This window comes from Mytilus trossulus, chromosome 10 (genome assembly GCF_036588685.1).
Source record: "Mytilus trossulus isolate FHL-02 chromosome 10, PNRI_Mtr1.1.1.hap1, whole genome shotgun sequence".
In the NCBI taxonomy this organism is placed as follows: domain Eukaryota; kingdom Metazoa; phylum Mollusca; class Bivalvia; order Mytilida; family Mytilidae; genus Mytilus; species Mytilus trossulus.
In genome coordinates this window covers 38,945,989-38,970,288 of record NC_086382.1, presented here as the reverse complement: position 1 = coordinate 38,970,288, position 24,300 = coordinate 38,945,989, and the positions used below count along the sequence as shown (strand labels likewise).

The following is a 24,300-nucleotide window of genomic DNA, read 5'->3' as shown; positions in this document are numbered from 1 at the left end:
TGTATTATTTTAATTTTAGTTTCTTGTGTACAAGTTGGAAATTAGTACGGGGTTCATTATCACTGAACTAGTATATATTTGTTTAGGGGCCAGCTGAAGGACGCCTCCGGATGCGGGAATTTCTCGCTACATTGAAGACTTGTTGGTGCCCTTCTGCTGTTGTTTTTTCTATGGTCAGGTTGTTGTCTCTTTGACACATTCCCCTTTTCCATTCTCAATTTTATATTCAATCATGTCTATAAGTATATTGAATCAAATTTACTGAAATTTATATTGTGGTATTTAAAGGTTGTTGTTTTGCTCTATAACATCAGTTCTATGAATAAAAAACATCATAAAAACAAATACTGTGACCTTTTGTTATCCCTGTTTTTGATTGACATAACTGAATTAAACGATTTATTGATAGTGACAGGCGCCTGTTCAGTAGCTACACTAGTTGAATTAACTGATTGCATGGATATCCTGAAAAATTTCAATAGTTGCACTTAATAAATAATTGGTTTTATCATTGAGCAGTTTGCCTTAACATCATTTAGTTCAGCATGCATCACAAGTGACTTTAGAAATATTGCTGTTCTACTTGTTTTGTCTCCTGGGATGTTCCTAGGGTTTTATTTGTCTAATTGTGAAATAGTGATAGAAAGTCTATAATTTGAGGGCAAACAAGGTCAACCGACAATTATTTTGTCATTTTTATACAAATATTTGTAAAAAGTGTAAATTGCTTTTCCGTTGTTTTCTAGAAGTGGAATAATAAAATAAGGAAGCAAGTCTTTTAGAACGTTAAAATGTCAATGGATTAAACTGACAAAAATAAAGGGTTTTAGAATAAAATGATAAACACAAATGATAAATGCAATATATTTGAAATAAAAACACTCTCTGTCTTTTTCTATAAAAACATTCTTTTTTTGTTTACATTACACATTCATGACATTTCAATATTTATAAGGTAGCATGATTCTTGATATAAGATAAGATCTGGCTGTTCACATAATAGAATTTGTTTATTGAATTAAGGACTGACGGTTATATTTTTTTTTGTCTATGAAAAAATGAAAACAAAAATATGGCACACTGAAAATAATTTCTAATTTTTGTTTGTTAATTTTTGGTTATGATGTTATCCCTTTTTAGCTCACCTGGCCCAAAGGGCCAAGTGAGCTTTCTCATCACTTTGCGTCCGGCGTCTGTCGTCGTCCGTCGTCGTCGGCGTTAACTTTTACAAAAATCTTCTCCTCTGAAACTACTAGGCCAAATTAAACCAAACTTGGCCACAATCATCATTGGGGTATCTAGTTTAAAAATTGTGTCCGGTGACCCGGTCAACCAACCAAGATGGCCACCATGGCTAAAAATAGATCATAGGGGTAAAATGCAGTTTTTGGCTTATAACTCAAAAACCAAAGCATTTAGAGCAATTCTGACATATGGGGTAAAATTGTTTATCAGGTCAAGATCTATCTGCCCTGAAAATTTCAGATGAATCGAACAACCTGTTATTGGGTTGCTACCCCTAAATTGGTAATTTTAAGGAAATTTTGCTGTTTTTGGTTATTATCTTGAAAAATATTATAGATAGAGATAAACTGTAAACAGCAATAATGTTCAGCAAAATAAGATTTACAAATAAGTCAACATTACCGAAATGGTCAAATGACCCCTTTAGGAGTTATTGCCCTTTATAGTCAATTTTTAACCATTTTTCGTAAATCTTAGTTATCTTTTACAAAAATCTTCTCGTCTGAAACTACTGCGCCATATTAAACCAAACTTGGCCACAATCATCATTGGGGTATCTAGTTTAAAAATTGTGTCCGTTGACCTGGTCAACCTACCAAGATGGCTGCCATGGCTAAAAATAGAACATGGGATAAAATGCAGTTTTTGGCTTATAACTCAAAAACAAAAGCATTAAGAGCAAAACTGGCATGGGTTAAATTGTTTATCAGGTCAAGATCTATCTGCCCTGAAAATTTCGGACGAATCGATAGTCAATTTTTAACAATTTTCATAAAATTTGTAAATTTTTACTAACACTTTTAACTGAAACTACTGGGCCAATCATTATAGATGGGGATATATGTACGCAGCAAGAATGTTCAGTAAAGTTAGATCTACAAACATATCACCATCACCAAAACACAATTTTGTCACGAATCCATCATTGTCCTTTGTTGAATATTCACATATACAAATGTACCAAGGTGAGCGACACAGGCTCTTTAGAGCCTCTAGTTTTCTCTCTTCTACTTTCGTCATTGATTGTCCCAATGGTACTTCTGCACCTTTATTTTCTTTTTCATGAGATGCAGAATGTTTTGGATTCTGTTTGTCGAGAATTTGTTATTTGTTTAAATGATGTGAGAAAAGCTTGTTAGTCATGTTAGTACCATTGTAAAATTCTTCATTTATTATTACATTTATATAAATGTGTTGACAAGAAAAACTGTGTTCCATCTGCTCATTTATGCAGGGATTGATTAAACAGATGTAACAAAAGGTCAGGCACATACATAAAAGGTCAAGCTGTAACGAAGTAAGTTCTTTGGGAATTGTCAGGTGGCCAATGTCATACAAAACCAAATTAAAATATAAATTTAATTAACAAAACAAAATAAAGTAAATTCAACAAAAAATGTAATATGAAATGAGAACACAAATGTAACTAAATAAACACACACGGAACAAAACAAAATGTCATGAAATAAACATAAATCAAACAAATTTCGGCCTGCACACTTTCCGCACACTGCCCGGATACGTTCCTCGTTGTACGTACTGTAGATGTAAATGATGAACTGGGTTGTTCCCCTTTAAATTTCTCTTTATAATTAAACGGACGAATTAACTAATTTTCACATATATTTGGTTGCTTCTAAATTGATTGAAGAGAACACTAAATTTGTATGAATAAATATAATGCTGAATAACAAACTATAACTGCTTTAAACTGCATAAATACTGCACGGACTTCTCGATTTCTCAACTAAAAATGTATATAATTTTACGGACTTTTTGCTCCAAAATAAATAGAAACGGACTATAAATTTATCACCGCCTCCATGCGTTGTAACTCCAACCAATATATCACCGAGTTGTTACCATTTTTAACCCCGACACCATTAATTCATCGACACCATTATCTCCGACCAGTCGACAATTAGCAACGTGCCAACGCACACTAAAACCGGGCCTAAAAACCCCTGAGTGTTGTTTCAATTAGCCTTTGGACATCCATGTCCTGTCCTGACAATTATAATGTCCAAATTGCTATCTAAACCACAAACCCAACTGCACAAACGTGTGCTACTCTCAATGATCATGTGCCGACTCATTTGAGACTCACCTGTTAAATTTCAATAGGTGCGTAATCACGTGATAAACAAGGTCTGCTTGACTAGATTACCGGTGTTAGTGAAAATAAGAGATAACATAAAATATAGTCCTAGGTGTAAAATAAATCATATAAATAATTAACTGAAGTTTGTTACAAACGTCCCTTTCCAGGAGACTAAAGAACATTTAGTCCGACCAGAAACAACAAACTTCAAAATCTAATCTGAAATTAAGCTATATCAGTAAAAAAAAAAAAAATATGTACACATCAAACATAAAAAATTCAGTCCTGTAACACTAAAATAAAACCAAAATTAACACAATAACGCTGTAATAACGTCACACTCAGGGGTTATCTAAATATCGCCACATCTAGACAAAACATCTGCAACAATGTTTGTCTTGCCTGCAATGTAAAAAACTGTATAATTAAATTCCTGAAGTATCAAACTCCAACGGAGTAACCGTTGGTTACTGGTTTTCATCCTCTGTAACCACTGTAAAGGAGCATGATCAGTATTAATAGCAAACTCTTTACCCTCTAGATAGTTTCTCAAAGTTTTAACCGCCCACACTATGGCAAAGCACTCCTTTTCTACCACTGCGTAGTTGCATTCCGCTCCAGAGAGTTTCTTGCTGATAAACATAATTGGACGCCTTCCGTCATCAAATTCTTGCTCTAGTACAGCACCTAGACCCTTACCGGACGCATCAGTCTGCAAAATAAACTTTTTAGAAAAATCTGGACTCCGTAATACAGAGTCACTACAAATACATTCTTTAAGCTTGTCAAAAGATTTTTGTGTTGTGTCTGACCATTCAACTTTATTTGGTTCGTTTTTCTTTGTAAGGTCAGTCAAAGGTACGGATATGTCGGAGAACTGTGGTATAAACTTCCTGTAGAAACCTATCAGACCGAGAAATGATCTCACCTGTTTCTTCGTGACAGGCACTGGAAATTCATGTATAGCAGATACCTTGTCCTGAACAGGCTTAATCTTGCCACCGCCGGCAATATGTCCTAAAAACTCAAGCTCATCGTAGCCAAATAAACACTTACTCGGTTTTGCAACGAGGTTTGCCTGTCTCAGTGAATTGAATACTGCCCTTAAATGCTCAATATGGTACTCCCATGTATCGCTAAATATACCAATATCATCAATGAACGAGTCAGCAAATTCCTCGTATCCTGCCAGAACTTTATCCATCATACGAACAAAAGTAGCACCTGAGTTCATCATACCAAATGGAGTAACAGTAAACTGATAATGTCCGAACGGCGTTATAAATGCGCTCTTCTGTCGGCTATCTTTATCAAGTGGTACCTGCCAATAGCCCTTAGTTAAATCAAGTTTACTGATATATCGTGCTCTGCTGACTTTATTCAGTACCTCATCCATGCGTGGCATAAAAATCGGGTCAAATATAGTCTGTTTGTTCAAGGAACGATAATCGGCACAAAATCTAAGTGTGTTGTCTTTTTTCTTGATCAGTACTATCGGAGCTGCATACGGACTGTCAGACGGCTCAACTATACCTGCAGCTAACATATTGTCAATCTCTTCTCTGACCTTATCTCTAAGTGCGTATGGTAGTGGGTACGGACGTTGGTAAATCGGTTCATCTGTTTTTGTAACTACTCTATGTTCTATAATATTTGTTACCTTGGGTACGTCACTAAAGATGTCTTCATATTCTGATAATAATTCTTTAAGCTGCTGTTTTTCGACAGTTGTCAATTCTGGTGAGATCGTAACGTCATCTACATTTTCTTTGCTTTTCAACACTGGAGTTATATCTGTAGTCATCTCACTATCATCTGTGCCTTCATCTGTGTTAAGACCTGAAATTACATTTAAGCACGCAGCAATATCTGTTGTGACATTATTATCAAGATCATTATCTACCCGCTCATGCCATAACTTCAACATATTTACATGAAATACTTTGTCTTTTCCTCTAACCTTGACCTTATAGTCAACAGGACTAACTTTATCAGTCACTATAAATGGTCCTTTCCAACTCGCTAACAGCTTTGATGTATGTGTAGGCAATAATATAAGCACCTTTTGACCAACTTCAATCTTTCTGTCTCTAGCTTTTCTATCATAATAAAACTTCTGTCTTTGTTTCGCTTTTGTTTCATTTTCAATGGCGTACTCAGCCATTGTTCTCAACTTTTCTCTAGTGTCTAATAAATAACTCAACACAGAGTTTTGACATGTACTAGGCTCTTCCCACTCTTCTTTAAGTACTGCTAGAGGTCCTCTAATGTGCCTGCCATATAACAATTCAAACGGTGAGAAACCAGTACTCTCATTTGGTACCTCCCGATATGCAAATAATAAGTAGGGGATATATGCATCCCATGTTTTTGGTGTCTGTCGTGCATATGCCTTCAACATTTTCTTCAGTACACCGTTAAACTTTTCACAGAGTCCATTACACATAGCATGATAAGGACTAGTGCGTAACTTACTTATCTTTAATAGTCTACATACCTCAACCATCAGCTCTGACATAAAGTTACTGCCTTGGTCTGTCAACAGCTCCCTGGGTATTCCAACTCTAGAAAATAAACTTATAAGAGCATTAGCGACTGTAGAAGCTTCTTGGTCTTTTAAAGGAATTGCTTCTGGATATTTAGTGGAATAATCGACGCAAACAAGTACATAACGGTTTTTGTCATCAGTCATAGGCAAAGGGCCAACAAAATCAATAGCAATGCGCTGAAATGGCTCATCCATAGGTGGTATGCTAATCAATGGAGCACGTGGTACTCTACCCTTCGATGTACCTATCTGACAATCTGGACAAGACCTACAGTATTCGGCAATATCATTAAATATACCTGGCCAGAAAAAGTGCTGCATGATTCTGTCTCTTGTTTTCTTATTCCCAAGGTGACCTGCCAACGGAATATCATGTCCCAACGAAAGAACTGTTCCTCTCAACTTGCTTGGTAATACAATTTGCTGAATAACTTCACCACTTGGCTTAGTATACACTCTATATAGTAAATCTGAATTATATATAAAATAAGATGCTGGGTTATCATGCACATCACTTACATAAGATTTTACCTTATCCAAAGTCTCATCTGTCTTCTGTAACTCAATCAACTGCTTCCTATCACAAATCTTAAAATCATGGCATACGTCTGAAAAATCTATAGAATGAGATATAGGTATATCGCTACTACGCTGAACATTCGTCTGATCAATCATAATATCTGCTTCATCCTGCTTCTTCTTTCGAGATCGAGTCTCAACTGCATGACATGGGACTGAGTCACCTGAAACAAAAATATCTTCTCCACTAGTCACTGATAAACCATCGACATTATGTGGTACTGATGTGTTCACATAGTTTCCAACAATCAGATCTGCAAACGGTGTATCTAAGATCAATGCAATAATATCACCTGAAATATAAGGAGTAGAAATATTAATACATACTTCTGGACACTGCTTCACTGAACCATCTGCTAAACATATGTCTCTAGTCTGACCTGTAAGACAATCTGGGTTAGTAAACCTACTATGAACAAATACAGTAGAACAACCTGTATCTCTCAAAACTGAGATTTTATCACTATCGATCTTACCTTCTACTATATCAAGTCCATGTACCTGTACCTTGTCGCCATTACATGAAACACCAGGCAACTTAACAGTCACACCACTAATATAATCATCTACTCTATACTCCTGTCTACTCTGTATGCACAAACCAAACTTACCTGGCTTAAAATTATCCTCCTTTGACCGGTTCGTCCTTGTAGGACAGTGCGTAGCTATATGACCAATGTTCTTACAAATAAAACAAGTCCTAGTGTCAGGTTGTCTTCCTTTTGATTGGTTATATCTACCTTGTTGTTTAGATTGGTCGGTGTCAATTCTCCCAACTGATTTAGAACTTACCTGTTCATCTTTATGTGCTTGCTGAAAAGCCTCAGCTTTGTCTACCAACTCATCAATTGTTTTCGGTTTCTGTTCCTTGATCCAAAGTTTGAGCTCTTTATTACAACTTACCATTAACTGTTCTCTAGTAACTAAATCAACAAATCTATCAAAATCAGTGCCTATCAACTCACGCTCCAACCAATGTCTAAGAAAACCTACTAGTCTGACTGAAAATTCCTTAAATGACTCATCCGAAGACTGGCGTTCACTTCTGAACTTCTCCCTGTATGCCTCGGCAGTAAGCTCGTATCTACATAAAATAGCAGATTTAATTTTATCATAATTTTTACTGTCCTCTTCAGACAATCTAGAAAATGCCTCTAAAGCTTTCCCACAAAGTAAAGGTACTAATCTAAGGGCCCACTCAGACTTGGGTATTTTATGCAAAACCACCAATTTCTCAAAGGACCTTAAAAATACATCTGGGTCTTCACCTTCCTTAAATTTAGGAAGTTTCGACTTCAAACTTGAATGTGTCTGTGGTGGTGCAACACCTTGAGCCATTTCTTTCTCTCTAAGCTCTAACTCTTTTAAACGTACCTCTTTTTCCATCTCTATCTTTCTCATCTCTCTCTCTTCCATCCTAGCTTCTCTCTCAGTAGACTGCATGTTTTTCAACATTTCTAAACATGTCTCCAAAGTTTCACCCTTCTCTAACATCTCCGGAACCCAAGCGGGTAATACACTTCCTGCCATACTGTACAATACAAATAATAATAAAATGATAATGTAAACAAATAATAAAACATAAAAGTTCAAACAAAATATATAACAGAAAAAAAATCCCTGTTGTCTATCTGACAATATTTTCTAATATAACAATTGGCACAGTGACAATCCCACCGCTGCCACCATTGTAACGAAGTAAGTTCTTTGGGAATTGTCAGGTGGCCAATGTCATACAAAACCAAATTAAAATATAAATTTAATTAACAAAACAAAATAAAGTAAATTCAACAAAAAATGTAATATGAAATGAGAACACAAATGTAACTAAATAAACACACACGGAACAAAACAAAATGTCATGAAATAAACATAAATCAAACAAATTTCGGCCTGCACACTTTCCGCACACTGCCCGGATACGTTCCTCGTTGTACGTACTGTAGATGTAAATGATGAACTGGGTTGTTCCCCTTTAAATTTCTCTTTATAATTAAACGGACGAATTAACTAATTTTCACATATATTTGGTTGCTTCTAAATTGATTGAAGAGAACACTAAATTTGTATGAATAAATATAATGCTGAATAACAAACTATAACTGCTTTAAACTGCATAAATACTGCACGGACTTCTCGATTTCTCAACTAAAAATGTATATAATTTTACGGACTTTTTGCTCCAAAATAAATAGAAACGGACTATAAATTTATCACCGCCTCCATGCGTTGTAACTCCAACCAATATATCACCGAGTTGTTACCATTTTTTAACCCCGACACCATTAATTCATCGACACCATTATCTCCGACCAGTCGACAATTAGCAACGTGCCAACGCACACTAAAACCGGGCCTAAAAACCCCTGAGTGTTGTTTCAATTAGCCTTTGGACATCCATGTCCTGTCCTGACAATTATAATGTCCAAATTGCTATCTAAACCACAAACCCAACTGCACAAACGTGTGCTACTCTCAATGATCATGTGCCGACTCATTTGAGACTCACCTGTTAAATTTCAATAGGTGCGTAATCACGTGATAAACAAGGTCTGCTTGACTAGATTACCGGTGTTAGTGAAAATAAGAGATAACATAAAATATAGTCCTAGGTGTAAAATAAATCATATAAATAATTAACTGAAGTTTGTTACACAAGCACATGCATGATTTTTTTCTAAAAATAATGAAATTTGTTTTGCCCTTCTTTTAATAAATCAGAAGATGCACATATCATTTGGTCACTTGTGGAGAATTGTCTCTTTGGAAATCATACATCTTTTTTAATTATGATTTTAAGGCCAAATAATGAATATAAAACAATTCAAACATGAAATCAACAGTCCAATCTATAAAAAAAACAAAAATTTGTCCATAGTTTCAAGTTGATTGGTCTTCAAGATCATCAAAAACTACCTTGACCAAAAACTTTAACCTAAAGCTGGACAGAGGGAGGTACAGACGCACAGACCAGAAAATATATGCCCTTCTTCTGTGAAAGGTCAGGGACATAAAAACAAGAAAGGAGTAACATCTATGAACAACATCATTCAAAGTATTTTGTGCAAGCTTATGTGATTCCTGAATTAAACTCTTGGACACAACCTATTTAAGTCCTCCAAAACTCATGTCTCCATGTTTAGCTATAGTTGTTCTGTAAACAATTACTGATAGATTTGTACACTAATGAATGAATAAAAAGGAATGGTCAATGTTACTGAAAATAAATCTGTTGTTTTTTATTGTGACAACATGAATAACATTTGTAGGTTAATTTCAATACTCAGGAGGACGTTCAAATGTCAAAGATATTTATTCTTGTAGACATTTTGTTTTTCCTTTATTTTCTCTAATACTCATAGGTCTTTCAAAATAGCTATTTTTACATCAACTTTTTTTGTTGTTGTCATTTTGTGTATGGATAAATGAAAAGTTAGACTTATAAGCCATTTCGACTTTAGGAAACATTTCTTATTAGAAAAAAAAAAATAGATAGCAACAACATAGAAAACCTTCTCCCTGAAATTTGTTCTGTGCCCTTTAAGGAGGTTTGCTTTTCATGTTTTGGAATATTTGTCAGATTTTCAGAATCGTTTGGTTTTATGCATTTGAATGCCTTAATAAATTTTGCCCATTGACACCCATTTTTCTTTTTAAAAATCTTTTACATGTATAATGATAAGCCATCTGTGAAAGTCTTATAAAATTTAAATTATTTTTTTAATAGTTTTTGAGAACTTAAACTTGTCAATGATAAAGCTATCAAAAGTCAAGAGAATATTTTCCCGTCAAAATTTCAATGGCTAATATAGTATCTTTAAAACAAGCTCATTGACCTATATATTTTTATGCCCCACCTACGATAGTAGAGGGGCATTATGTTTTCTGGTCTGTGCCTCCGTTCTTCCGTTCGTTCGTTCGTCCGTTCATTCGTCCTGCTTCAGATTAAAGTTTTTGGTCAAGGTAGTTTTTGATGAAGTTGAAGTCCAATCAACTTGAAACTTATTACACATGTTCCCCATGATATGATCTTTCTAATTTTAATGCCAAATTATAGTTTTGACCCCAATTTCATGGTCCACTGAACATAGAAAATAATAGTGCAAAAGTTCAGGTTAAAGTTTTTGGTCAAGGTAGTTTTTGATGAAGTTGAAGTCCAATCAACTTGAAACTTATTACACATGTTCCCCATGATATGATCTTTCTAATTTTAATGCCAAATTATAGTTTTGACCACAATTTCATGGTCCACTGAACATAGAAAATGATAGTGCGAAGTTCAGGTTAAAGTTTTTGGTCAAGGTAGTTTTTGATGAAGTTTAAGTCACATCAACTTGAAACTTAGTACACATGTTCCCTATGATATGATCTTTCTACTTTTAATTCCATATCAAAGTTTTGACCCCAATTTCACGGTCCACTGAACATGGAAAGTTATAGTGCGAGTGGGGCATCCGTGTACTATGGACACATTCTTGTTTTTGCTCTTTTGATTACTTTACAAAAATGCTTATGTATCCCCTATCAATTTAAACTAGTGTTTTGAAAAGTTAATTATTTTGAAACTCAGAGAAATGAACTCCCTTTAGTTATATAATGGGTCAAAATATCTTGCTATCTTACAAATATGCTATCTGTCTATAAGACAGCAACCCAGTTACAAAAATTACCAAAGGACAGCAAGAGGGCAAAATACAGTCTTCAACAATAGACAGTTGTCTTCACAATATTTTCAGCTCTTAAATCATTCTGAATTTTATTCCAGTTGTGAAAAAAATATATAGAAAAAGTCAAAGTCTGCACATTAAATACAATTTTGTTTCCAAATTATAAAAAGAAATGAAATAATACAGCATTCCTGGCTTGAAGGCACAAATCAAATTTTGCATTTATCAAGTTAGTTTAGTGGTTGGAAAAATGCCTGCTTACTTAAACTACAGCTTGGAAAGAATACAACAAAATTAAAGCTTTAGGTATATACCGGTACAGATAGTGACAAATCTGATTGAAAAAGACGGGTAGGAATTTTCATTATAGATTTAACAATGTTTAAAGACAACAATTCAGCTATCAAAATGAGACAAAAATAAAGATATTGTTTTGAGTTTTCATTATTAATTATAAATTCTACATGAAATGATTATACTGTAGGTGTTCTTTTTCTTTTGGCTTTTATACTATTGGTGTCTAGCATACTTGATGAGTTCAGTTTTAGAAACATTTATGATTTGCCAAAGGAATCATAGATAGTTTTTATTTTATTAAAATATTCATAAAAAGAAAGGTAGCAAAGAGTTAAAGAAAAATGAATGCATTATGATTCGTTAATACCACAAGTTCCATCCCTACCCCAAAAATAAATTCCCAAAATCAATGAATAAGAAGTTTCAAATTATTTCAGTTACAAGAATAAGGGGAGTTTCAGGCTTTAGGGATGTGAGATATACTGATTACACAACTGCAGATGTGAAATGTATTAGGTTTAAAATAGGTGGGAAGTAGGAAAAAAACTACGATTAAAGCAAGATTCAGAAAATTAGCACCTCATTGTCACCTCTGTCCTGTTTTTCATGAATAATTCTTTAAATGTCAGAAGCAAATAAGGTAGTGCAAAAGTAATTGTAAAAAGCCTTTGTGTCATATTATGGCAAATGACAAGCACAATGACACACCCACACAATAATTCAGCAATAAATTTTATGGCCTCAAGATAAAGCTGTAAGTGACTTGGACCTTACTGTCTACCATATATAGGATATTGATAGGGTATTGACTTGAAATAAAAATGATAAAGAGGCTAAGGGATAGGAAAAATATGGAGCTCTGTCGCACTGAACTGTTGTATGGTTATTAATTACTATGAGCTCATTATTATTTTTGTTGACCATATTTCATGGATTTTGTAAGTATCGATGGCCATGACCATCAAAGTTCAAATCAGAGGCTGATTTAGGGGGAGGGACCAGGGGGCCCGTGCCCCCCTTTTTGGGAAAAAAATTTGTTGCTTATATAGGAAATCACTGAAGAGTGACTAGAGCTCTTTTAGACCCTTTTAGGTCAGTCAGTGGGCCCCCACTTATGAAAAATTCTGGATCCGCCACTGCAAATGTTTTCTGTCATAATACATGTATCAATGAAACTACAATGATTCCTCTATCAAAAACAATAAATACCCAAGAAGATAAACAAATTCACAGTTTATCAAATTAGTTCCTTAAACAAATTCACAGTATATATATAGAGAATAATATATGGCAAAATTCTTATCATGTGCCGTATCATCCTGAGATACCAATATCAGCCAGAGGGCCTTTAGTCCTGAGGTATAATATTGGTGGAGGGTGATACGGCATGTGATACAGATTTTGCCATGTTTTATAGTCACTTTATTATATATTTCAGCAAGAGAGTACATATGAACTGCTTTCTGATCCCTAGCACCTAGGTTAGTGGCTTCAGTTCGACTTTTGTCTTGTTTTAAAAGCTTTAAAGGTTCAGACATAATATGGGACTTGTTTGATTTTAGGTTTAATATTTTCATCTTTTATTTGATAATAGATGATCATAGATAAAAGTTCAGCATTTTCCTTTGTTTTTTGACAGGATATTGATGATGACAGAGAAGATGGAGAAGTTAAGAGACCATTCCGTAGGAGAACATTATCTATCAGTTCTCGTGTTTCACGTCTGTCTACTGCCTCAGTTTCATCAACAGCACGGCCACTAGCAGCTACAACACCTACCACACCAATAGATTTCCCAGATGACATTTCTCAGGTAAAGTTAATTTTAAGCCTAATAATATAAGTAGAAGATGTGGTATGATTGCCAATGACACAACTCTCCAAAAGAGACCAAAATGACACAGAAATTAACAACTATAGGACACCGTATTACCTTCAACAATGAGTAAACCAATATCACAAATTTGATGCTTAATTTATGCAAAGGGTACCCTCATATACAATAAAGTTGGATATGGGAGATAATTTGGTGAATAAATAAAAGGAGTTGGTTCAACAAGGATAATTTTCAGTTCTGAATTTTATGAAATTAAAGTTCAAATTATCAATTATCATTTGAAAATCAATTAACAGAAAGTATATGACATACTTAATTTTTCAGGGCTGAATTATGGTTTCCCTGGCCCATCTCCTTTACATGCAGTTACTCTGGTCAAACAAATATAAGTTTAAATACAGGATAGAAATTACTTAGTACCTTTGAAATGAAAAAGTTTGATAATAAAGATTTGTCTTCTTTTTATACGCCCGTCTAAATTTTGACGGGACGTATTATGGTATATAAATGTCCAGTGTCCATCCATCTGTCTATCTCCGCACCGTAACTTGAGAACGACTTATCCAAATTTCATGAAATTTTTGCTTCTTATGAAGGTCAAATGATCTGTATAATTTTTGGTGAAAATAAGATTAAAACTTTTTGAGTTACGGCACTTTGTAACTGAAACAGGGGTGTGTTTTTCTCACATGTCACACCGTATCTCAAAAACAATTCATGATTATGGCTTAAAACTCTAAACACTTCTTAGTTATATTAATCTTAATATCTGTATACTTTTTGGTGATGATTCAAAATTTTGTTTTTGAGTTATTGAGTATTTTGTAAAAAAGGGGAGGGTTTTTTTACATGTCGCACCAGACCTCAAAAACGATTTATGATTATTGCTTAAAGCTTTACACACGTCTTTGTTATATTAATCTAAAGATCTGTATACTTTTTGGTGATGATTCAAAATTTAATTTTTGAGTAATTGAATATTTTGTAAAAAAGGGGGAGGTTTTTTAAAGGCAGTGCTTTAAGGCCTGACTTTTAAGTCATGAGGTTCATCTTTTCATACGCAATCTTTGCAGGGGGTCTTTTGGCCAGAAATAGATCCGGAAATGTTCGAATTTCTCCTCTTCTTTTTATGGTATAATATGGTTTTTGTTTCTTTCATTTACATTGGGGACTAAAGAAACGATCAGTGTGTATTGTTCGTTTTTTAGAACTTGTTATTAGTGTGTATTTTGCATTATAAGCAGTCAACCTGACTACAAACTATCATTATGTGTATTCCGTGTGGAAAGAGGTCGGGTCAATTTCGAGTGTTATCTGACATCTAAAGTTTCTTTAATTAGTTCAGACGTTGATATAACAATGAAAAGTCGACTGAACATGATTAATATTGCATCTTCTATAATTCAAAGCGGAATTCGGTTTATGAACGAGAAACCGTAAAGCGTTTTCAATTTCGGTTCTAGTTATGTATGTTGTCCACGTTTTATCCTGGTTCCCGGTACTACGTTCCGGGTATTAGCTATTTGATATATGTGATGTGTAACATTACGATCGGGTACCAGCCAATCTACGTGTGTGTGTGTGTGTACATGATTTCCCGCCAAAATGACACTTCCGGTAAATGACGGATAAAACCTAATCGACGATCCCGGGTCAATGGACAAAGCCAATGCAATGTTACGCGACTCGGGTTCGCATACTTATTTTATTTATTTTGGTAATCGATCTATTTCCGGTATTATGTAATATTTATCGTCATGAACATTGATGTTTTTACTTGCTGAACATTTGTTTCTCTTACATAAATTAAACATCTCTATACGTTTTGAAATTAATTTTATGTTTTTGTTGGATTTCAACTTTGTCTTGTGTATTTTTTTACTTGTCCACGGGCAACCAAGACAAAAATAATTACTTGTCCGGTTGTTCAAATGTACGAGTCGGGCATAGCATTTCCACACCCCTGGGTTATAAAACTTTTTTTTCAGGGCACAAACCCACTTTAAAGAGACTTGTCTACTGCCATACCCATCCTATTTTCATGCACCATTTGCAAGCAAGAGACTGAATGGTTTGCAAAATTAAAAATCAGGACGGTGTCCAATTAAAACAGAAGAACTAAACTGGATGAATATTGTAGGAGAAATCTAGAGGAAAGTTTTGATTTGTGAAATTGGTTTTCCTGAAAAGTCATTCATCCTAGCCTACAGAAAGGAACTATATATTTAACTGTCCACCACCAGCTGACGAGCTAATGTTGAGCTTCACATATGGAATTACTCAAAAACCAATGTCTATGTTTTCAGCACAGATTTCACAAGTTATGACACAGCTGAGCTTTTTTTATACTTGTTAAAGAGTTGTATACTAAATTTTATTTTTTTATCAATAAATATATATTGTGTCATTTAAGAACTTGTATTTTGCCAAAAGATGCATACTAGTGAATGAAAGTGGTGCAGTTCATTTTGCTTTGGTATATAGAATTGAATTACAATTGTTCATGTTATTGGAATGCTTATAAAAATAAGGAGATGTGGTACAATGTATTTGATATTTAGTGAGTTTATCAAGCAAAAGTGAATAAGAAATAGGTATAAGCAGTTACAGGTACTACTGTACAATCTCAAACAATGAGAAAAACTCATACCGTAAAGAGAATTTCATATTTACAAGCAAGTTTTGTTTTTGCGTTAAATAATTTTCTTCTATTGTTTTAATTGCAAATATGGGAAGTGGTTAAAATGCTAATGAGACAGCTGTTATGGCCACATAGCCTTAATTGAAATTTTCTTTTTCATTCATACCGGTAGATTTTGCCTGGAGTTAGAAACATATCTGCCAACTTTTCAAAATGCACATGGGGGTTTTACGTGAAAGATGGTCCATATAGTCATACAAAACCTTCAAGGGGACCTTCAAATGGAAGCAGGACAAGTTGCCCCACTGGCTAATCGCCCCACTTTTTAAAAAACCGCCACAAACTGATTTATCAAATCGCCCCACATGTGAAATTGGTTAAATCATGTTTAATATTACTCCTGCCAACTCGCCCTACTTATAAAAAAAACAGTAATATTTAGATTAATATATATACAATTAAACATAAAAACTCGCACCACTTTAATGAAAACTAATCTACACAGAATACAAAAAAACCGAAAATTAATTTAATTACTATTATTGATATATACTGAGATTATAATTCTAAAAAAAAACTGATTGTTGAAGAATAACTAAGTTTTGAAGCTTAGTTATTTGCATAACAATTGAAAAGTAACCAGTTAAATGTATCAAAATGCAATATAAGGAATTTAACTTATATTCAATGGAATAACATCTTTTTCCATAAGTGGGTCGAGTTGGCATTACTTAATTCATCCTGGTTAATAATATATTTATCTAGATTTCACCCATTTCCATTAGATGGGACCAGTTGGCAGGAGTAATATTAAAGGGATTTAACACAGTTCACAAGTGGGGTGATTTGGTAATCCAGGTTGGGGCAGTTTTTTTGTCGAGTCTTTTGTCGCAGAAAGCTCGACAGGGATAGTGATACGGCTGCGGCGATGTTAGCTCAGTTCTTAAAAGCTTTATATTTTAGAAGGTGGGAGACCTGGATGCTTCATACTTTGTATATGGTTGCCTCATGTTATGAAGATTCCGTCAGTCACATGTCCAATGTCCTTGACCTCATTTTCATGGTTCAGTGACTACTTGAAAAAAAAGTTAAAATTTTTTGTAATGTTAAATTCTCTCTTATTATACATGTAAGTAATTGGATAACTATATTTGGTATGTGCGTACCTTGCAAGGTCCTCTTGCCTGTCAGACAGTTTTCACTTGACCTCGACCTCATTTCATGGATCAGCGAACAAGGTTAAGTTTTGGTGGTCAAGTCCATATCTGAGATACTATAAGCAATAGGTCTAGTATATTCGGTGTATGGAAGCACTGTAAGGTGTACATGTCCAACTGGCAGGTGTCATCTGACCTTGACCTCATTTTCATGGTTTAGTGGTTATAGTTAAGTTTTGTGTTTTGGTCTGTTTTTCTTATACTGTTTGCAATAGGTCTCCTATATTTTGTGTATGGCATGGTTGTAAGGCGTACAGGTCTACCTGGTAGGTGTCATATGACCTTGACCTCATTTTCATGGTTCAGTGGTTTAAGTTAAGTTCTTGAGTTTTGGCCTTTTTTTCTAATACTTTATGCAATAGGTCAACTATATTTGGTGTATGGAAATATTTCATGATTTACATGTCAGTCGCACAGGTTTTATTTGACCTTGATCTCATTTTTTACGGTTCATTGCTCAGTGTTAAGCTTTTGTGTTTTGGTCTGTTTTTCTTAAACTATAAGCAATTAGTTAATATTATTTGTTGTATGGAAGAATTGTAAGCTGTACATGCCTACCTGGCATGGTTTATCTGACCTTGACCTCATTTTCATGGTTCAAAGGTCAATGTTTAGTTTTCTTGGTTTATGTTAAGATTATGTGACAGTTGTAATAACGCTTTATTATTAGGACTATCAACAGAATATCAATGATTAGTAAAGAAGGCGAGACATTTCAGTGTGTGCACTCTTGTTTTTAAAGTGAGGCGAGTTAGTGAAAAAGTGGGGCGATTTGTCATGGATTCCCTTCAAATATATTCTAATGTGGTTTTTGGCTTCTTCGTGCATTAACAAGCTCATAGCCATTGTTGAATTAATTGTTTTCCTTAAAATAGTCGACAAAATTGCTCTCACAAAATTTCCATTTGGGAGCCTTGAGCTCGATGGGGGAAATACTCTGCAAATACTGACAGTTGACAGGTATGGTCATCAAAAAAGTTGACATGTTACTATGTACATTTACCATTATGTTACTTGATGTCCTTGCTATACACACAGTACAGAGACTAGTCAATCTTTGTGAACTATTTTTTATGGGAGTCATAAAATATGTGTATACAATCAATAATTAAAAATAGTCTATTTATATTGAAAAGGAAAAGTTCTTATGTCTAAAGAAGAGGGACGAAAGACACCAAAGGGACAGTCAAACTCATAAATTTAAAGCAAACTGACAAGGCCATGACTAAAATGCATTTCATGGGAGGCACAGAAAATATACTGTAAACAGTAGACTAGATATAGGTGAACTAGGTACAAAAGAACTCTAAATCTTAAATTCTACAAACCACCTCTGTTCTATGGAAGATAATGATATAACTGGACTAGAAATACACACAACCTGTAATTAACTGCCTTTACAGCGCTTTCGCGCTTTGATTTTACATGTTGTGCCGTATCTCAAAAACTATTTATGATTATTGCCTAAAACTTTACACACTTCTTTTTTATATTATTCTAAAGATCTGTATACTTTTTGGTGATGATTCAAAATTTATTTTGGAGTTATTGAGTATTTTGTTAAACAGGGGAGGTTTTTTTTACATGTCGCGCCGTATCTCAAAAATAATTTATGATTATTGCTTAAAACTTTACACACTTCTTTGCTATATTAATCTAAAGATCTGTATACTTTTTGGTTTTGATTCAAAATTTTATTTTAGTGATATTTAGTTTTTTGGAAATGAAAAACAGGGTTGGGGGTTTTACATGTCCCGCCGTGTCTCAAAAACAATATATGGTTATTGCTTAAAACTTTCTCAGAAACTACTTATGATTATTGCAGAAACTTCCACACAAGACGTCGGGCGTATCATGCGCTCATGGCGCAGCTGTTTATTTTATATGTGCATAACATTTTATTTGATATTTTCCAGGATTCTTTTAGAACTGACGGTACATCCCACATCAATCGTCCTATATACAGAAGACAGCAGTCATCAGACATGAGAGATCAAATGCAAATACTAGAATATGCATCGTCGCCACTTGCAGAAAGAAGATTTAGAACATTTTAGGCAAATTAGATTTATATGCATCCTGCCCATTTATTGAGTGTAGATTCAAACAATTATAGGCAAAGTCTGTCTGCAAGTATCCCAATAGGTTCTTGAAAGGATGTTCAGAATATTTTAGGCTAAATAATATCATTGTCATTTTGTTGTATTCAGCTATTTTTTTAGGAACCTATTGAATATTTTTTGCTACAATTATAATATGTGCATCCTGTTATCATCCATCCATGTTTACAAAAAAATTTGTCAAAACAAGAATAAATTTTCAGGCCATTTTAGGCTAAATCGTAATATATGCATTCTGTTAGAATCCTACTGTTTTCATAAAAAAAAAAATTCAAACATTTTGGCTAAATCAAAATATATGCCTTCTACTGGTTTTATGGATGAATTTTCAGGCCACTTAATGAAAGAAAATTCAGAACATTATATGCAATATATTCACTACATGAAGATGCTTTTGGATCAATTAAGTTTAAATATGTGATGGACAGAAATACAGTAAGATGACAGAAAACAATCATTTTTAGATTTTATTTTTTTTTTCGGGGGGGTGGGGGGGGTATGCTTACATTTTCTCCAATAGAATAAAATGCAGTTTTAGCAAAAATTAAAGTTGAAAAGAAAAAATTCTTTGAAATTTACAAAATATTATTACTTGCGGGCAAAACTAGTATGTCAAAAATTTTACCTATTGTATAATGAATTTTTGAAGATACATGTTTAAACATTTGGTTTATAAATTATACATATTCAGAAGATTTCTTTTGTGGTTCAGTATACATTTCAATATTCAATTTGTATCTTAATTGAAATGGAAATTGAATATTTTTGTTCTTTGAAAATCAAAAGAGAAAATGTTCTAGAAACAAATCTTTATAATTAAACAGAAAATTGATGATGGTATTAAGATTTAATTGTAATGCAGATTTCCATTAAATTTCAGGATTAAATTCAACTCTTTCATGAAATTTAATGCATCAACAAATCTGATTCTTTTTCCTTGCAAGATTAAAATCTAGTAAAGATAATTGTTTTTCTGTTTTTGATGACTGGTGGATTTGTATTTCATTCTAACCTACAAACATTAAATAAAACATGTATTGTACTTTTTGATTTATATAGAAGATATTTTTTTTAGAAAGAATAAGAAATTAAAAACAATATTCAAAATTACATAAAAGGAAACTCATCCAAAATGCTTTCAATTAAAAAAAAAATTATCTAGTGACATCAACAAGCAATAAATAACATTGGTGTTACAGTAGCTTAGACTGATATCTATAGGTTGAACTTCTTTAAACTAGACAATATAATTTCCCATAGGAACTCTTATATGTCTAAAACTGTGCCACTTTTATTATGAGTTTACAAAAAAAATCATATCCTAAAATGAAATGTTCATATGCACTTCATGTATTTTCAAAGGTCGAAACATAAGACTTTGACATATTTTAAACATCTTTATGTAAGGAACTTCTAAGATATTAAACTTGTACTAAAATTCTGTTCTACCCCTCCCTCAATTTCTATTTGGCAGCTATTCATGTGCATAACCTGGTAAAACTACTAAGTTGTGTCTTTATAAGATGAAACATAAAGATCATATCTCAGAACTAGTTGGTTAATAAAACAAAATATCTGAATATTATATATCTCCGCAAAAGAGGCATGGTTTGTGAAAGAGCTGTATTTACACAGTGTAACCTAGAACTTAGAAGTTCCCTCATCTCTTCATGAAATGCATTTTTTTCCCTCCTGTTCCCTTACTCAATTGATATATATACTACCATTGATTAAAATTGAATATTTGAACGTTAATCAACCACCAATCAATCAGTCAAATTGAATTTTGGACAACTTATGAAGATTAGATGTTAAATTCTTATTGATGTGTATGACTTTACTAAATGATACGGTATGGGCTTTGCTCATTGTTGAAGGCCGTACGGTGACCTATAGTTGTTAATGTTTGTGTCATTTTGGTCTTTTGTGGATAGTTGTCTCATTGGCAATCATACCACATCTTCTTTTTTATAAATGATGTTGCAAAAACATTAAAGTTTTAATTATTCGATGTTTGTATAATATATTATATACATGTACAAACAGAATGAACTAGATTGTAATTAGCTGTAAATCATATGTTGAAACAGTATGTTATTTTATATTCATTATGTCAGATTATTGGGTCAAGTGCAATAGATTATACATTCAGGGCCAAATGTTTGTATTTATATTCATCTTGTTGCTGTCAAAACATTGTTAGGAAAGGGAGACAACTGCAGAAGCTTTTAATATTTTAAAATTGATTTGTCTCCCTTTATTAATATAAGTCTCACCACTGAAACTATGAATGTATGTCATTTGTATTTTCTAAATTTGAATTTTGAATGACCTAATTTTTTTTCTTGTAGTTTTTAAAATGTTTGTAATAATTGTGAAATCACAAGCAAGGATGTGGTGCCAAGTCAGGGAAAGGGTGTGTTGTGTCAATTCAGTTAACTCGTCAGTTGATGTCTGTCTGAAGGAAATGTAGTGTGCCGTGGAATTAAGATCTTTGAGAATCTCGGTAAACTTTTTCACAATTATTTTTTTCTTTTCATGGGGACTTGCAGCTTGCAGTGTTTCAAAGACACTGGTCTATGTTATTTCCTATATATGTCTTTTCATTTTGTGTGACAATGACAAATACTCCATATCTCTTGATATTAGACTTATTCATACAAATAAAAGTTGATTAGAAACTTCTGTGAGTTTGATATTAGAAAATGGTATGACTGCTGGTGGACGTTTTGTCCCTGAGGGTATCACCATAGTAGTCAGCATTTCGGTGTTGACATGAATATCAATTATGTGATCATTTTTATAAACTTCCTGTTCACAAAACTTTGACTTTTTTTTTAAACTCAGGATTTTCTCATTCCAGGAGTAAATTACCTTAGCCATAATTGGCACAACTTTTAGGAATTTTGGGTCCTCAATGCCCTTTAACTTCGTACTTGTTTGGCTGTTAACTGTTTTGATTTGAGCGTCAGTGATGAGTCTTGTTAAGTAGACGAAACACAGGTCTGTCGTATTAAATTATAATCCTTGTACCTTTGATAACTAATTATATAAATCAAATAAGATTTTTTTCATCCTCTTTAGTATGCATTGAACTAAATAATTTAAGTGAAAAATAAATGACATTTGAAAGGGATTAGCATGTGTGTTCATAATGATAAATAGATATGTTTGTAGATTGCAGAAGGCAATCTGGCATGGGATACATGTATTGTTCAATACTGAAATAACTTTGTACATTATTACAAAGCTTCCCAACAGTTCACAAGTACAGACCTTTAATATTAAAATGTTAATGTCAGATTTTCATTTAATATTTAGTGTCCTTTATTTGTTTTATTCTACTGTCATTTGTTTTAAAAGCATATGTATCATAACAAGGCACAATATCCGGTTACTCATGTTACTTGCTCAAGGCTAAAATATGAATAGTGCAAATCTGTGTTTATTGAGAATGCAAAATCTGATGTTTTTGTCACAAATATGTGATAAATATATAAATATATAGATATAGGGAGCTTGAACTAAAATAATTTATGATTCTAATGGCTAAGTATAAATAGATCTCATGTTAGATTTTTCAAATGAAATAAACCATATTTAAAGATTTTTTTTAGCCAGAAATCTTTTTTTTTATGTTTTTGTTAAACAAGTGTTCATATTCAATAACAAGATATTTTCTTCTGCCGTTTATATCCATTTTACTAGAGTTTTATAGTGTACAATTTTTTTTGTATTGCTTAAAATGTGCAATCTGGACTATTTTGGATATTTTTGTCATAATAAGTCATTAATAATCATTTCAGGTATCCTTTTTTTCTGGTATTTAAAAAACTGTAAATTCAGAAGTAATTGTGTGCATATATTGTTGTGAATTTGTCATTTTGGACAAGAATGCGATTTTAATTTTTTGTGATATTGAGAAAAATCCTGTTTAATTCATATAAAAAATAAAAATGTGAGTTTAAATTGTTGCAAATCTTAGCAATAAGTTCTGAATTTACAGTAATGTTTTTCTTCAGAAATGAATGTCCTTCAGGAATGAGCAACAAGTGAAAGGAGTATGTTCGATTAGGTACTAAAATGGCCTCCTTTTTTAGCGTAAGTTTCAAATTCGGATTTATAGCCCAATATCACGATAAATTGTAGCTAATACATTGTCTAGCTAGGATATAAACCATTTTGTTAATAATTTTACGTTTCTGCGTTTCATTATGACGTCACAAGTTGAACTCATATTGATTTTTCACAAAAAAATCCATGAAAATGGGTAAATTTCCCTAGAATATTGGACAGGAAACATAGAGCGCATATGTCGACAACAAAGATAGTTTAAAATAATGTTTGTGAAGACATTTCACATGTCTTATTTGAATCTTATGCTTGTCGACGCCTGCGCTTTATGTTTCCTGGTCCTTTATTTAGTTGAAATCTAGCTGATTTTGTCAGATTTCACCAAAATCCCTAATCTTGACCTTTTTTGGATGTAATAATCCACGTGTTAGAATTAAACTTTGACAAAAACAGTTCTGTTTAACTTTCTAGCATGCCTTTAAGGCAACTTAAGACATTTATTGTCTTGTAACTATGAACTTTAAAATTGGGGCCAAATATAGCCCTTACCGAACTTACTCCTTTGTTTGCATTTGATAAATGCTGCATGTATATGTTTAATGTTGAAAAAAGGAGATATTCTGGTACAGACATAATTGATACTAGACATAATTGATAAAGAAAAATGTCAGTATCTTCTTCAATTTATGTTGTGTTACAAGGAATATTTTGCAATATTCTATGTAACTACTGGTACTAATCTATGTTTATATATTGTTCTTAGTTATTAAAGGGAAAACTCTCTAAGCCTAACACGTTAAGAGCACTGCAGATGTTGTTCACACTAGCCATTTTTCATCCTATTAAAATAGATCACTTTAGTACATATTTCACATATAGTATTGCACATGAGTTGGATTAGACAAGCTTTACGTTACATGGCAAAAGGGGAATAACTCTATTTGAATGTTTAACTAGTTTAACATACATGTTAT

General features: G+C 33.2%; 1 protein-coding gene across 2 annotated transcripts in view; it reads left to right on the top strand.

Moving 5' to 3' along the window:
- The window catches only part of LOC134687319 (uncharacterized), a 70,002-nt gene extending 46,035 nt beyond the window's left edge, over positions 1 to 23,967 (top strand). For both annotated transcript variants that reach the window (XM_063547521.1, XM_063547520.1), the window contains exons 6-7: positions 13,077 to 13,250; positions 19,049 to 23,967. In XM_063547521.1, the coding sequence (XP_063403591.1) occupies positions 13,077 to 13,250; positions 19,049 to 19,189 (315 nt within the window). In that variant the 3' untranslated portion in view covers positions 19,190 to 23,967. The remainder of the gene's footprint in view (positions 1 to 13,076; positions 13,251 to 19,048) is intronic.
- The last annotated feature ends 333 nt before the right edge of the window (positions 23,968 to 24,300 follow it).